This window comes from Salvelinus sp. IW2-2015, linkage group LG20 (assembly GCF_002910315.2).
Source record: "Salvelinus sp. IW2-2015 linkage group LG20, ASM291031v2, whole genome shotgun sequence".
NCBI lineage: Eukaryota > Metazoa > Chordata > Actinopteri > Salmoniformes > Salmonidae > Salvelinus > Salvelinus sp. IW2-2015.
This window is the reverse complement of record NC_036860.1, coordinates 50,918,665-50,935,644: the sequence shown is the minus strand read 5'-3', so window position 1 is coordinate 50,935,644 and position 16,980 is coordinate 50,918,665. Positions and strand designations below refer to the sequence as shown.

Here is a 16,980-nt window from a genome sequence, read left to right as displayed (position 1 = left end):
CCCCCTTCAGCCTGCTCTCTGAGGCGCTGGAGGTCCCTGTGCATGTGTTGTCCTCTGGAAGTCTACTTGAGTGCAGTGAAGATGAGGATGAGTTAATGTGGCATTATCCTCATCGGCTCCGTTGCTGCTGGCTGCTCGCTTTCATTTGCTTTTCAATTTCTCTCCTCCTTTTGGCGCTGTGGGTGATGCAGCAGGACGGGTGTGGCAGTGAGCAGATTGTGGACGTCCTCTCTCTCAGGAGCCACAGAGACTTTTGGTGGTCCTCGGAACATTGTCCAGTCTGTGGAACGATTGAGCACAATGGTAAGATTCAGCTGTGAATCACTTTTGTCTGTGTGTGATGATATCTCGAGTCATTCATTTCTATGTAGTTGATAATAGTTTGTAAGTTATGTATTTTCCATCATACCAATCAAGAGTTGTATTACACAATTTGCCCAGAAGTGCAATTAACTAATGTGAAGTCTTAAGCAGTCTGAGATTGTTATGCTGTCATTGTATGTTAAAGACTCACAGACTGCATGAGGGGATCCATGTGAAACAGCAGCACATTATGCTATGTCCTCCAGACCACAGTCACTCCAATGGAATGGAATCAGGGCTCCGTGACAGGATGACCACCAACCTGACCAGGGACATTGACCGTAAGTAGAAATACAACAGTCAAGCATGTGCATTACTCTGAAACTGTAATCTTTTAATAAAGTGTCTTTGGTTTTCAGTCACTCAGGCAACATAGAGGGCTGTGAAGGCACTTGCCTTCTTTACTAAAGTGTCTGTACTAAAGTGCATGTGCCAGACACTTAAGGCAGCCCTCATCCTCCACATACAACACCCGTTCTGTCAGTCACATTCTGTTAAAGGTCCCCAAAGCACACATATCCCTGGGTCGCTCCTCTTTTCAGTTCGCTGCAGCTAGCGACTGGAACGAGCTGCAACAAACACTCAAACTGGACAGTTTTATCTCAATCTCTTCATTCAAAGACTCAATCATGGACACTCTTACTGACAGTTGTGGCTGCTTTGTGTGATGTATTGTTGTCTATACCTTCTTGCCCTTTGTGCTGTTGTTTGTGCCCAATAATGTTTGTACCATGTTTTGTGCTGCTACCATGTTGTGTTGCTACAATGCTGTGTTGTCATGTGTTGCCTTGTTACAGTATGTTGTTGTCTTAGGTCTCTCTTTATGTAGTGTTGCGTTGTCTCTCTTGTTGTGATCTGTCCTATATTTATATTGTATTTATTTTTTATTTTGAATCCCAGGCCCCCGTCCCCGCATGAGGCCTTTTGAGTTTTGGTAGGCCGTCATTGTAAATAAGAATTAGTTCTTAACTGACTTGCCTAGTTAAATAAAGGTTAAATAAAATAAAAGGCAGTAACCATACTAATATAGTGCTGCTGGAACCCTGAGGTCTGCTTAAAATGGGTTCAAAGCAGGGGTTTGTTTCTTTGTTTTATTCCAAAGTGCTTTGTTTATGCTGATACCAAATTGCCACAGCTTGAATGCTATTGTGGGGAAAAGCCATGTCTTTGCACAATAGACAAATATTGATATTTACGTATGACGTTGATTTACTTTGAATGTTTGCTTTGTTCGTTTATCCCGTATGTGTGTCCGTGTTAGTTTGCAGAGACAGAGGTGTTGACTTGTTTCCCTCTCTGGCTGAAAACACCCGATTAATTAGATTTTCTGCTCAGCTAAGCGTATTAACCATTTTATTTCTCTGCATTGTACAGTTCATTATTTCAGAGACTTGTCTTCAGAAAGAGTGCTCATTAAATAATTTGAAGGCCTGAGGAGTGAATTAATTTAACTGTTTATTTAAAGGATTTTCTCTGTGGTAGGATGAGAATGTCTAAACCTTTAACATGGATTTCCAAGGCTTGCTGGGTTGAAAATAATAGTTACTTTTACTGTTATACAGTGCCTTGCAAAAGTATTCACCCCATGTCACGTTCTGACCATAGTTCTTTTGTATTGTCTTTGTTTTAGTGTGGTCAGGTCGTGAGTTGGGTGGGTAATCTATGTTTTCTATTTCTGTGTTGGTTTTCTGTGTTTGGCCTGATATGGTTCTCAATCAGAGGCAGCTGTCAATCGTTGTCCCTGATTGGGAACCATATTTAGGTAGCCTGTTTTCTGTTGGGTTTTGTGGGTGGTTGTTTTCAGTCTTTGTGTGTCTGCACCAGATAGAACTGTTTCGGTTTTCACTTTGTTGTTTTTGTATTTTGAGTTGTTCACTTTCATTAAATAAGATGAACAATTACCACGCTGCGCATTGGTCCTCTGATCCTTCAAACTTCTCCTCCTCAGACGAGGAGGAAGACGACAGCCGTTACAGAACCACCCACCAAAATAGGACCAAGCAGCGTGGTAGCGGGCAGCAACAGGAGAACCAGCGATATCTGGAGAAATGGACTTGGGAGGAGATTCTGGACGGCAAGGGACCCTGGGTACAGGCTGGTGAGTATTGCCGCCCCAAAGCTGAGCTGGAGGCAGCGAAAGCGGAGAGGCGGTGGTATGAGGAGGCTGCACGAAAGCACGGCTGGAAGCCAGAGAGGCAGCCCCAAAAATTTCTTGGGGGGGGGGGCACACGAGGAGTGTGGCTAAGCCAGGTAGGAGACCTGAGCCAACTCCCCGTGCTTACCGTGGAGAGAGAGCGGCTGGGCAGGCACCGTGTTATGCAGAGATGCGCATGGTGTCCCCGGTAAGCAGGCATAGCCCGGTGCGGTACATAGCAGCACCTCGTATCAGCCGGGCTAGAGTGGGCATCGAGCCAGGTGCCATGAAGCCGGCTCTACGCATCTGGTCTCCAGTGCGTCTCCTCTGGCCGGTGTACATGGCACCAGCCCTACGCATGGTGTCCCCGGTTCGCCAGCACAGCCCTGGCTACGGGGAGCATTCAGCCAGGTAGGGTTGGGCAGGCTCGGTGCTCGAGACCTGTAGTGCGCCTCCACGGTCCGGTCTATCCGGTACCTTCTCCACGCACCAGTCCGCCTGTGGCAGCCCCTCGCACCAGCCCAGTACCACCAGTGCCAACACCACGCACCAGGTTTCCTGTGCGTCTCCAGAGTCCAGTACGCCCTGTTCCTCCTCCCCGCACTCGCCCAGTGGTGCGTGTCCCCAGTCCGGTACCACCAGTTCCGGCACCACGCACCAGGCCTACTGTGCGCCTCAGCAGGCCAGAGTCTCCCGTCTGTCCAGCGCCGCCTGAGCCGCCCGTCTGTACAGCGCCGCCTGGGCCGCTCGTCTGTCCAGCGCCGCCTGAGCCGCCCGTCTGTCCAGCGCCGCCTGAGCCGCTCGTCTGTCCAGCGCCGCCTGAGCCGCCCGTATGTCCAGCGCCGCCTGAGCCGCCTGTAATGTCCAGCCCGCCTGAAGCCGCCCGTCTTGTCCAGCGCCACCTGAGCCGCCCGTCTGTCCAGCGCCGCCTGAGCGCCCGTCTGTCCAGCGCCGCCTGAGCCGCCCGTCTGTCCAGCGCCGCCAGAGCCGCCCGTCAGTCAGGAGCCGCCAGAGCCGCCCGTCAGTCAGGAGCCGCCAGAGCCGCCGTCAGTCAGGAGCGCGCCAGAGCCGCCCGTCAGTCAGGAGCCGCCAGAGCCGCCCGCCAGTCAGGAGCCCCAGAGCCGCCGCAGCGTCAGGAGCCGCCAGAGCCGCCCGCCAGTCCTGTGCTGCCCTTCAGTCCGGAGCTGCCCCTCAGTCCGGAGCTGCCCCTCAGTCCGGAGCTGCCCTCAGTACGGAGCTGCCCCTCAGTCCGGAGCTGCCCCTCAGTCCGGAGCTCCCCTCAGTCCAGAGGCGCCCTCAATCCAGTGGGGCCATTTAGTAGGGTTGCCAATCCTAGGTCGGCGGTGAGGGTCGCCGTTCCTAGGAGGCCACGGAAGCGGGTAATGACAATGGTGGAGTGGGGTCCACGTCCAGTGCCAGAGCCTCCACCGCGGACAGATGCCCACCCAGACCCTCCCCTATAGGTTCAGGTTTTGCGGCTGGAGTCCGCACCTTGGGGGGGGGGTACTGTCACGTTCTGACCATAGTTCTTTTGTATTTTTCTTTGTTTTAGTGTGGTCAGGGCGTGAGTGGGTGGGTAATCTATGTTTTCTATTTCTGTTTGGTTTTCTGTGTTTGGCCTGATATGGTTCTCAATCAGAGGCAGCTGTCAATCGTTGTCCCTGATTGGGAACCATATTTAGGTAGCCTGTTTCTGTTGGGTTTTGTGGGTGGTTGTTTTCAGTCTTTGTGTGTCTGCACCAGATAGAACGTTTCGGTTTTCACTTTGTTGTTTTTGTATTTTGAGTTGTTCACTTTCATTAAATAAGATGAACAATTACCACGCTGCGCATTGGTCCTCTGATCCTTCAAACTTCTCCTCCTCAGACGAGGAGGAAGACGACAGCTGTACACCCCCCTTGGCGTTTTTTAATTTGTTGCATTACAACCTGTAATTTAAATGGATTTTTATTTGGATTTCATGCAATGGACATACACAAAATAGTTATCTATGCATTGTGCGTGCATTGTTGTCACTCCCCTTGCTATCAAATCAAATCAATTTATATAGCCCTTCTTACACACCTGATATCTCAAAGTGCTGTACAGAAACCCAGCATAAACCCCAAACAGTAAACAATGCAGGTGTAGAAGCACGGTGGCTAGGAAAAACTCCCTAGAAAGCCAAAACCTTGGAAGAAACCTAGAGAGGAACCAGGCTATGAGGGGTGGCCAGTCCTCTTCTGGCTGTGCGGGTGGAGATTATAACAGAACATGGCCAAGATGTTCAAATGTTCATAAATTACCAGCATGTTCAAATAATAATAATCCAAGTAGTTGTCGAGGGTGCAGCAAGTCAGCACCTCAGGAGTAAATGTCAGTTGGCTTTTCATAGCCGATCATTAAGAGTATCTCTACCGCTCCTGCAGTCTCTAGAGAGTTGAAAACAGCAGGTCTGGGACAGGTAGCACGTCCGGTGAACAGGTCAGGGTTCCATAGCCGCAGGTAGAACAGTTGAAACTGGAGCAGCAGCACGGCCAGGTGGACTGGGGACAGCAAATAGTCATCATGCCAGGTAGTCCTGAGGCATGATCCTAGGGCTCAGGTCCTCCGAGAGAGAGAAAGAAAGAGAGAATTAGAGAGAGCATACTTAAATCACACAGGACACCGGATAAGACAGGAGAAGTACTCCAGATAAACAAACTGACCCTAGCCCCCGACACATAAACTACTGCAGCATAAATACTGGAGGCTGAGACAGGAGGGGTCAGGAGACACTGTGGCCCCATCCGATGATACCCCCGGACAGGGCCAAACAGGCAGGATATAACCCCACCCACTTTGCCAAACACAAGCCCCACACCACTAGAGGGATATCTTCAACCACCAACTTACCATCCTGAGACAAGGCCGGGTATAGCCCACAAAGATCTCCGCCACGGCACAACCCAAGGGGTGGGTGCCAGCCCCCCCTCCCTATGAAGCGCTAAATAAGATCTGGTGCACCAATTACATTCAGAAGTCACATAATTAGTTATAAAGTCTACCTGTGTACAATCTAGTGTCACATGACCTGTCACATGATCTCAGTATATATACACCTGTTCTGAAAGGCCCAGAGTCTGCAACACCAACCAAGCAGCACTATGAAGACCAATGAGCTTTCCAAACAGGTCAGGGACAAAGTTGTGGAGAAGTACAGATCAGGGTTGGGTTATAAAAAATATCCAAAACTTTGAACATTCCACGGGCACCATTAAATCCATATAATTTTTTTTAAAGAAATGGCACCACAACAAACCTGCCAAGAGAGAGCCGCCCGCCAAAACTCATGGACCAGGCAAGGAGGGCATTAATCAGAGAGGCAACAAAGAGACCAAAGATAACCCTGAAGGAGCTGCAAAGCTCCACAGCGGAGATTGGATCTGTATCTGTCCATAGGACCACTTTAAGCCGTACACTCCACAAAGCTGGGCTTTACAGAAGAGTAGCCAGAAAAAAGCCATTGCTTAAATAAATAAATAAGCAAACACGTTTGGTGTTCGCCAAAAGGGATGTGGAGGACTCCCCAAACATATGGAAGAAGGTACTCTGGTCAGATGAGACTAAAATTGAGCCTTTTGGCATCCGGAAAACGCTATGTCTGGTGCAAACCCAACACTTCTTCATCACCCCGAGAACCTCATCCCCATAGTGAACCATGGTGGTGGCAGCATCATGCTGTGGGGATGTTTTTCATCGGCAGGGACTGGGAAACTGGTCAGAATTGAAGGAATGATGGATGGCGCTTAATACAGGGAAATTCTTGAAGGAAACCTGTTTCAGTCTTCCAGAGATTGAATGGGACGGAGGTTCACCTTCCAGCAGGACAATGACCCTAAGCATACTGCTAAAGCAACACTCGAGTGGTTTAATAAGGGGAAACATTTAAATGTCTTGGAGTGGCCTAATGAAAAGGTCTGTCTAGCGTACAGATATAAGATTTTTTTAACCTTTATTTAACTAGGCAAGTCAGTTAAAAACAAAATCTTATTTTCAATGATGGCCTAGGAACAATGGGTTAACTGCCTTGTTCAGGTGCAGAACAACAGATTATAACCTTGTCAGCTCGGGGATTCGATCTTGCAATCTTTCGCTCTAACCACTAGGCTACCTGCCGCCCCGACTCTGCCCTGCAAGTTATGTCTGTCATATGCACCATATGTTTTTCTTGGCAATCCATGCCTTATGGTACTACAGATGTAGGATCTTAGTTTGATTTAAAAAGGCCTCTAACTCCAGTTATACACAGCCAATGTAATAGGGCTACAGGTCAACAGGTCTGATACAGACTGCAGACTGTCTGGGGCTGTAGTGAGGCTGTCTGAAGCTTTCTAGTGGTGGGGCTAAAAGTAAAATAAGTGCAACAGTTGATTGAGTTGTTGAGCCAAACCTATCTCAGGAATTTTTGTATTATTCGTATTCTCCAAGACATTCCATTTAGTATGATATGTTACATTTCGTGTGGTATGTATTAATTTGTGGATGTCCATCATACATTTCGTATGATATGTTATGAATTACATTTCGTATTATATGTTATGAATTTGCAAAACGTACAATATGTTGCGAATTCTAGCTAGGTGGCTAGGTGGCTAACGTTAGCTAGGCTAGGTATTAGTGTTAGGTGTTAGGGTTAAGTTTAGGAATTAGGTTAAAGGGTTAAGGTATAGGGTTAGGGGAAGGGTTAGCTAACATGCTAAGTAGTTACAAAGTAGCTAAAAAGTAGTAAGTAGCTGAAAAGTTGCAAATGAGCTAAAATGCTAAAGTTGTCCGTGAAGAGATTAGAACTCGTAACCTTTGAGTTGCTAGACATTCACGTTATACCAAACTTAATGTCTTACTAATTTGAGTGTCCCGGATTTAAATAAAAAAATATATATATATATTTGTCACATGCGCCGAATACAACAGGTGTAGTAGACCTTACTGGAAAATGCTTACTTACAAGCCCTTAATAAACAATGCAGTTTTAAGAAAATAGAGTTAAGAAAACATTTACTAAATAAACTAAAGTTTAAAAAAGTAACACAATAAAATAACAATAACGAGGCTATATACAGGAGGTACTGGTACTGAATCAATGTGCAATGTGTCTTATGGCTTGGGGGTAGAAGCTGTTGAGGAGCCTTTTGGACCTAGACTTGGTGCTCCAGTACCGCTTACAGAAAAAAAACAATGAAAAAACAATGAAAATAATAGTTGAAATATTTACTACACAACAAATGAATGTTCAGGGGCAGAACGACAGATTGTGGTAGCGGTAGCAGAGAGAACGGTCTGTGACTTGGGTGACTGGAGTCTTTGACAACAATTTTTTGGGCCTTCCTCTGGCACCGCCTAGTATAGAAGTCCTGGATGGCAGGAAGCTTGGCCCCAGTGATGTACTGGGTTGTACGCACTACCCTCTGGGCAGTGTGGAGTGCAATTGAGATTGCTTCATCTGTGGATCTGTTGGGGCAGTATGCGAATTGGAGTGGGTCTAGGGTTTCCAGGATGATGGTGTTGATGTGAGCCATGACCAGCCTTTCAAAGCACTTCATGGCTACTGACGGCAGTGCTACGGGGCGGTAGTCATTTAGGCAGGTTACTCTCGCGTTCTTGGGCACAGGGAATAAGGTGGTCTGCTTGAAACATGTAGGTATTACATACTCAATCAGGGAGAGGCTGAAATGTCAGTGAAGACACTTGTCAGTTGGTCTGCGCATGCTCTGAATACACGTCCTGGTTATCTGTCTGGCCCCGCGGCCTGAATGTTGACCTGTTTAAAGGTCTTGCTCATACCTGCTATGGAGAGCGTGATCACATAGTTGTTCGGAACAGCTGGTGCTCTGTGCATTCTTCAGTTTTGCTTGCCTCGAAGCGAGCATAAAAAGTATTTAGCCCGTCTGGTAGACTCAAGTCACTGGGAAGCTTGCGGCTGGATTTCCCTTTGTAGTCCGTAGTAGTTTGCAAGCCCTGCCACATCCGACAAGCGTCAGAGCCGGTGTAGTAGGATTCAATCTTAGTCCTGTATTGACACTTTGCCTGTTTGATGGTTCGTCTGAGGCCATAGTGGGCTTTCTTATAAGTGTCCGGATTAGTGTCCCACTCCTTGAAAGCGGCAGCTCTAGCCTTTAGCTCGGTCACTGTGGGGACGATGTTGTCGATGCACTTATTGATGAAGCCAGTGACTGAGGTGGTATACTACTCAATGCCATTGGATGAATCCCAGAACATATTCCAGTCTGTGCTAGCAAAACAGTCCTGTAGCGTAGCATCCGCGTCACTGGTACTTCCTGGTCAGATTTGCCAAATGGAGGGCAATGGAGAGCTTTTTATTTTAAATTGTTTTTTTTCTCCCCAATTGGTATTTACAGTTTTGTCCCGTCGCTGCAACTCCCGTACGGACTCGGGAGAGGCGAAGGTCGAGAGCCGTGCTTCCTCTGAAACACGAACCCGCCAGGCTGCACTGCTTCTTGACAAAGTGCCCGCTTAACCCGGAAGCCAGCCGCACCAATGTGTCAGAGGAAACACCTTACACCTGGCATCCATGTCAGTGTGCACTGCGCCCGGCCCGCCACAGGAGTCTCTAGAGCGCAATTGGACAAGGACAACCCGGCCAACCAAACCCTCCCCTAACCCGGACGATGCTGGGGCCAATTGTGCCCCGCCACGTTGGTTTCCCGGTCACGGCCCTGCCACGTTGGTTTCTTTTGGTTGCACATGTGACATGCTTGTAGAAATGAGGTAAAATGGATTTAAGTTTCCCCAGCCACTGGAGTGCTGCTTCTGGATGAGCACTTTATTGTTTGCTTATGGCTTTATACAGCTTGTTGAGTATGGTCTTAGTGCCAGCATCAGTTTGTGATGGTAAATAGACTGCTATGGAAAATATAGATGCAAACTCTTTTTTTTTCACCTTTATTTAACCAGGTAGACTAGTTGAGAACAAGTTCTAATTTGCAACTGCGACCTGGCCAAGATAAAGCATAGCAATTCGACACATACAACAACACAGAGTTACACATGGAATAAACAAAACATAGTCAATAATACAGTAGAACAAAAGAAAACAAAAAGTCTATATACAGTGAGTGCAAACGAGGTAAGATAAGGGAGTTAAGGCAATGAATAGGCCATGGTGGCGAAGTAATTACAATATAGCAATTAAAACACTGGAATGGTAGATGTGCAGAAGATGAATGGGCAAGTAGAGATACTGGGGTGCAAAGGAGCAAGATAAATAAATAAATAAATACAGTATGGGGATGATGTAGGTAGATAGATGGGCTGTTTACAGATGGGCTATGRACAGGTGCAGTGATCTGTGAGCTGCTCTGACAGCTGGTGCTTAAAGCTAGTGAGGGAGATGTGAGTCTCCAGCTTCAGAGATTTTTGCAGTTCGTTCCAGTCATTGGCAGCAGAGAACTGGAAGGAAAGATGACCAAAGGAGGAATTGGCTTTGGGGCTGACCAGTGAGATATACCTGCTGGAGTGCGTGCTACGAGTGGGTGCTGCTATGGTGACCAGTGAGCTGAGATAAGGTGGGGCTTTACCTAGCAGAGACTTGTAGATAACCTGTAACCAGTGGGTTTGGCGATGAGTATGAAGCGAGGGCCAACCAACGAGGGAGTGCAGGTCGCAATGGTGGGTAGTGTATGGGGCTTTGGTYACAGAACGGGTGGCACTGTGATAGACTGCATCCAGTTTGTTGAGTAGAGTGTTGGAGGCAATTTTATAGATGACATCACCGAAGTTGAGGATCGGTAGGATGGTCAGTTTTACGAGGGTATGTTTGGCAGCATGAGTGAAGGATGCTTTGTTGCGATATAGGAAGCCAATTCTAGATTTAATTTTGGATTGGAGATGCTTAATGTGAGTCTGGAAGGAGAGTTTACAGTCTAACCAGACACCTAGGTATTTGTAGTTGTCCACGTATTCTAAGTCAGAGCCGTCCAGAATAGTGATGCTGGACGGGCGAGCAGGTGTGGGCAGTGATCGGTTGAATAGCATGCATTTAGTTTTACTTGTGTTTAAGAGCAGTTGGAGGCCACGGAAGGAGAGTTGTATGGTATTGAAGCTCGTCTGAATGTTAGTTAACACAGTGTCCAAAGAAGGGCCAGAAGTATACAGAATGGTGTCGTCTGCGTAGAGGTGTATCAGAGAATCACCAGCAGCAAGAGCAACATCATTGATGTATACAGAGAAGAGAGTCGGCCCGAGGATTGAACCCTGTGGCACCCTCATAGAGACTGCCAGAGGTCCGGACAACAGGCCCTCTGATTTGACACACTGAACTCTGTCTGAGAAGTAGTTGGTGAACAAGGCGAGGCAGTCATTTGAGAAACCAAGGCTGTCGAGTCTGCCAATAAGAATGTGGTGATTGACAGAGTCGAATGCCTTGGCTAGGTCGATGAATACGGCTGCACAGTAATGTCTCTTATTGATGGCGGTTATGATGTCGTTTAGGACCTTGAGCGTGGCTGAGGTGCACCCATGACCAGCTCTGAAACCAGATTGCATAGCGGAGAAGGTACGGTGGGATTCGAAATGGTCGGTGATCTGTTTGTTAACTTGGCTTTCGAAGTACTTAGAAAGACAGGGTAGGATAGATATAGGTCTGTAGCAGTTTGGGTCTAGAGTGTCTCCCCCTTTGAAGAGGGGGATGACGGCGGCAGCTTTCCAATCTTTGGGAATCTCAGACGATACGAAAGAGGCTAGGAACAGGCTAGTAATAGGGGTTGCAACAATTTCGGCAGATCATTTTAGAAAGAGAGGGTCCAGATTGTCTAGCCCGGCTGATTTGTAGGGGTCCAGATTTTGCAGCTCTTTCATAACATCAGCTATCTGGATTTGGGTGAAGGAGAAATGGTGGGGTCTTTGGCGGGTTGCTGTGGAGGGTGCCGTGCAGTTGACCGGGGTAGGGGTAGCCAGGTGGAAAGCATGGCCAGCCGTAGAGAAATACTTATTGAAATTCTCAATTATAGTGGATTTATCAGTGGTGACAGTGTTTCCTAGCCTCAGAGCAGTGGGCAGCTGGGAGGAGGTGCTCTAATTCTCCATGGACTTTACAGTGTTCCAGAACTTTTTTGAGTTAGTACTACAGGATGCAAATTTCTGTTTGAAAAAGCTCTTGGTAGTTAGTGTGGTCTACAGCTTATCATGAGGTACTCTACCTCAGGTGAGCAATACCTCGAGACTTCCTTAATATTAGACATCACGCACAAGCTGTTATTGACAAATAGACACACACACCACCACATTTACTATATAACGTTTAGCCTATGAGACCAGGCTGTTGAGCCTGCTGGGAGGTAGAAAAAAGACTAGTTGAACACCACCACTGTAAAAACCCTTTCAATCAGAGAAGATCAGATCTCACTTAGGGAATTTGATGTATTGAGTTGTGTGCTCATCAACAAATAATGATGAGTACTTCTTTACAGCAGCGGATATGCATATATGCATAAATGCAGACACTTTTTTCTGTAATGTAATTCCTTAGGCCACAGTTGTAAGTGTCAACATGTTTTTTCAGTTCATTCTTTTTTAAGTGCACTTCACTAACTCACAAGCTCTGGTGCTAAGCCAGAAATTGAATCTAAAAGGCTTATATCAGATCACGTATCAAAGAGCAGACAGTGTGAGACAAACTTGCTTCTTGTCAGGCAACAGAGTTGAATTCCCGCGCCAGCACTGGCGTAGCACAAACCCCCGAGCCCAGGGGGTCGGGCCCGCCAGATAGCATAGCATATGAAAGACATTTTTAGAATTACAGGAAAATAGCTTTAAAACTGCAACATTTTCTCTCAACCTCATGGCAAAATGTGTAGAATAGCAGGAAATTAGCTCAGAGATTCTTGAAAGTCGGGACAACAACTTTATTTTTATAGTAAAAAAATATATAAGGATTTTGTTGCATAATCTTTTTGCTTAAAATTGACATTTAGTGGAATTTTATAAGGGAAAAGATTTGTTTGGGGATTTTTCAAAATACTTTCAATATTATTAATTTCCATGTCGGCTCTATGCTTGGAAATTCCCTTGTTTGGAGCAAAGGATCACAATTATAAACTCTTCCAAAAAGTTTTTTAAAAAATCTAAAAACTTCCAATAATGGATATTAACAAAATAAATGTAGTTTCTTGCAATAGTACTATTGTTTGTACAGACGAACGTGGTACCTTCAGACATTTGGAAATCGCTTCCAAGAAAGAAACCAGACTTGTGAAGGTCTACAATCTTTTTTTCTGAGGTCTTGGCTGATTTCTTTTGATTTTCCCATGATGTCAAGCAAAGAGGCACTGAGTTTGAAGGTAGGCCTGAAATACATCCACAGGTAGACCTCTAATTGACTCAAATGATGTCATTTAGCCTATCAGAAGCTTCTAAAGCCATGACATCATTTTCTGGAATTTTCCAAGCTGTTTAAAAGCACAGTCAACTTAGCGTATGTAAACTTCTGACCCACTGGAATTGTGATACAGTGTATTATAAGTGAAATAATCTGTCTGTAAACAATTGTTGGAAAAATTACTTGTGTCATGCACACAGTAGATGTCCTAACCGACTTGCCAAAACTATAGGTTGTTAACAAGAAATTTGTGGTGGTTGAAAAACGAGTTTTAATGACTCCAACCTAAGTGTATGTAAACTTCCGACTTCAACTGTACCTTTTTTTAAGGTATATGTGACCAACAGATGCATATCTGTATTCCCAGTCATGTGACATAGATTAAGGCCTTTATTTATTTCAACTGACTGATTTCCTTATGAACTGTAACTTTAAAATCTTGTTTTGCGTTTGGAAGAAAGGCATTTCACTGCACTTGTGACATTGAAACTTGAAACTTGATGTTGTGTTTATATTTTTGTTCAGTGTATATTTTAAAATGTTGTTAATATTAAGATAAATATAAATATATATATATATATATATATATATTTAGATTGTCCCGTCTTTCAAAAATCTCTGAATGTCACACCCTGATCTGTTTCACCTGTCCTTGTGATTGTCTCCACCCCCTCCAGGTGTCACTTATTCTCCCCAGTGTATTTATCCCTGTGTTTCCTCTTTGTCTTTGCCAGTTTGCCTTGTATGTTAGTTAAGTCAACCAGTGTATTTTTCCTGTACTCCTTTTGCTATTATCATTTTGTTAGTCTTCCTGGTTTTGACACCTGCCTGACTCTGGACTACTTTACCACCTGCCTGATCATCCTGCCTGCCCTGACCTTGAACTTATCAACGTCAAAAAAAAAGGCCTGCCCTCCGGTACCTTTTGGACTCTGAACTGGTTTTGACCCTTTTGCCTGTCCACGACCATTCCATTGCCTTACCTATTGGATTAATAAATATTGTAGGACTCCAACCATCTGCCTTCTGTGTCTGCATCTGGGTCTCGCCTTGTGTCAAGGTACTGAACTCTAAAACAGCAACATTTTCTCTCAGCCTCATGGCAAAATGTGTAAAACCGTATGAGATTCGCTATAAATACTGCACGTTTTTCTTTCTGCGCCATGGAAGAAAAAATTAATTCTGAAGTGAAAGGGGGGTGAGGGGCTTACTCTAACCTTTCGGGGGCCTGCGAACTGCACTGCACTGCTAATACCCAAGTTCCTTTGGAAACATCACTCTAATCGCAAACATAGGCAAGGTTCTCACTTCTCACCAAAATTATATTTTTAAGATAGTGAGAGGGCCCTAAATGATAAGGAAACCATTTCTGTTTAGTCCTGTTTTACTGAGATATTGTGACATACAATAACTGTATTATGTGTGATATTGGGCTCTTTTGCCAAATGACTCTGCCCTGCAAGTTATGTCTGTCACAAGCATTTTATGTTTTTCCTGGCAATGATGTGTGTGTAGGATCTTAAATTGAGCACTCTTTCGTTGCTGAGAATCTTCCTGCTCCCTAGTAAATGCAGATGAGTTTTGTGATTTGCATAAATTAACTGAAAGCCCACACTAACACACATATTAACAGTATTGCACTTTTCATGTAGTTGACGTTTGGCCATCTAATAGCCTAACCATCGATCAACAACATTATGGACTAACCGTTCAAATCCTGTTGCTGCAGGACTATTTTGATATGATAATATAGGTCAAATTAAGATCCTACATATGTAGTGCTAGACAGCATGACTCCCAGTATGCAGTAATGCTTAGTCTCATAGATTAGGCACAAGACACAGAATGGTTGCCTTATTTGCAGTGACACATTTTACTGTAGTGTGTACAGTGGCTCAGTCAGGATCACAACCATGCTTAAAGATGAGAACAGATACAGTATATAGTTTGCAGGAATAAATCACTTAAAGATTTAGTCCGATTCTTGTCTACGTTTGCTGTTTATTTGTTTGTATTGTAATGGCCATCTGTCATGTGTACCTGCTTGTGTCTCATCTAGCTCGGGGACGCCTCTCCATGCCACAGTGTCAGTGTGAGCCACAGCCACACCCTGGGGTTCCGAGGGACCAGGATTGGGCCAGAGATGGCAGAGGACCAGCCAGCCAACAGGGAGGGCAGTGTGAAGACTGTGAGATGTGTCTGTGGTGTAGGGGAGTCCAACACAGTCCTCATAACACCAGGTAGGACTCTGCAGAGGCAGGATTTGTTTATAATGCATTATTCCTAATGCTTAGAGAGAAGTGTATAGCACTGGGCAGAAAGTATGTATTTCTGTTGACGGGCCATGTCTGAAATGTTATCGTTAGCCTTGGATTTGCAGAAACCACACATACTTAGTATGAACTTTGTATGTAATGTGCATGAATGTGTTTTCATAATATTATGTATAAGTTGAGTCTTAATATGAGCATGAGTCTACGAAGAGCATGTTTATTTGTGCAGTGTGTGTGTACAGTAGGGGTGTGTGTTATGCCTGTCCATGTGTGTATGTCTTGTGTACGCTGATGTGAGGACTGATGTTTCTGGGTTAATTATTACACAAGGTAAACCAGTCAAGCGAAAGAAGAGAGATGCAACCCTGCATTTCCCCGGGCATTAGCTTTCAGCTTCCATACAGAACAACCCATTTTATTTTTACTGTGATGCCAGTAGAAGTCAAACACAACCCTGGTAGTTTGAAGCATGCATTTGTGTGATGGTAAAATCACATAATCATTTTTAAATTGCTTGTTTATTTTGCTTAATAACAAGCGGTTGGAGATTCTGTCTGTAATGAAAAGCTCTATAAAAGTAAAATAAATTATTATCATTATTATAATAGATATTTATTCCACAATATTCTTAACTGTGGTGTGTTTTCTTTACCAAATATGTTGTGATGTGCCCTCCTAGATGTATTTATATCACGCTACTTATCATCTGCCATCTGTTAATTTAGCCCCTGACTTTCTGGACCAGTGTCTGTGGCTCTGTTTTGTCAATTCTATATTTTCCTGTTTGATTACCGTTTACAGTTTTGGTAAATTGCTACTTGTGTGCCGTGTTGTTTTTGTCACTGCCGAGGAAAGTGGAACTTATTGAACCAGGGAGAATTCTATGGAGAGCGGGGTAAATTAGTGCTAACCCAGAGCTTATCGCCCAGGCTTTAATTAGCACATAAACCATGAAGGGACCCCCACTGACTCTCATAGCACTTAATAGACAGGCTGGATGTAGCATTTTAATTGCTGGTGTTGACATTGAACTGACAGAAAGTAGACGTTGCTCTGAATCATAGATAACACAGAGGGGAACATGCCCTGCAAGAATGTTACTTGTCAGTACCATGTTGGATTGTGCGTTTGAGGGTTCCCTCATTCAGACTGCTGGGCTCAGAAGTGGCCTCTGGCAGGACATTGATTGACTCTTGAAGTTTAGGTCAGGTCAGGGGTCACTGTTGAACTCTAGGGCATCTTTGGAAGAATCTCAATTGCATACTCCTCACGTCGTCTCCCCTCGCCTCCTTCTCAAAACCCATTGGAGAAGTTCACCTCTGGCTTTCTCATCCAATAGGTTTTGAGAAGGAGGCGAGGAGAGAGGATGTGAGGTTTATGCAATTGAGATTCTCGCACTGTGCTGATAGGCCTAGATGGAGAGCATGGTCTGGCGCGGTTTTCTGAGGAAGTCATTACAGTACATTTCAAATACATCCATTCATGTGTTTGAAATTCTTAACCACCCACACATAAAGATTACCCACTTTCAAACTTTTCACATATTTTGGAATGATTTGTGAGAAAATTGCTGTATTTACTCAACATTTAACAATGTATGTACGATTCGTGCTTGTCTGTGTTTCAATGTATTTCCAATCCACACAGTGTAGGACTGGAGACTCTCTCAGACATTAATGAGAGGCTTCAGCGTTCGCTACAGGGCATCATTGATTGGCTATCTGTGAAGGATGAGGAGCTATCTGACAGTTTGCCTTTACATGGCGATATAACAAGCTACAAGCATCAGAGTGAGGTACATCAGGTAGGCCAAAACAATCTATGAGATATACACTATTGTTCAAAAGTTTGGGGTC

General features: G+C 45.0%; 1 protein-coding gene across 3 annotated transcripts in view; it reads left to right on the top strand.

Moving 5' to 3' along the window:
* Positions 1-16,980, top strand: part of LOC111981943 (dystrophin-related protein 2-like) — a 28,791-nt gene continuing 11,811 nt past the window's right edge. Inside the window, exons 1-4 of one of the 3 annotated variants that reach the window (XM_024013442.2) lie at positions 1-303; positions 509-644; positions 14,911-15,091; positions 16,772-16,928. In XM_024013442.2, coding sequence (XP_023869210.1) covers positions 301-303; positions 509-644; positions 14,911-15,091; positions 16,772-16,928 — 477 coding nt within the window. In that variant the 5' untranslated portion in view covers positions 1-300. Of the gene's footprint in view, positions 304-508; positions 645-13,596; positions 13,912-14,910; positions 15,092-16,771; positions 16,929-16,980 lie in introns of those variants that run through there. The other 2 variants (XM_024013441.2, XM_024013443.2) reach the window with 2 other exon arrangements.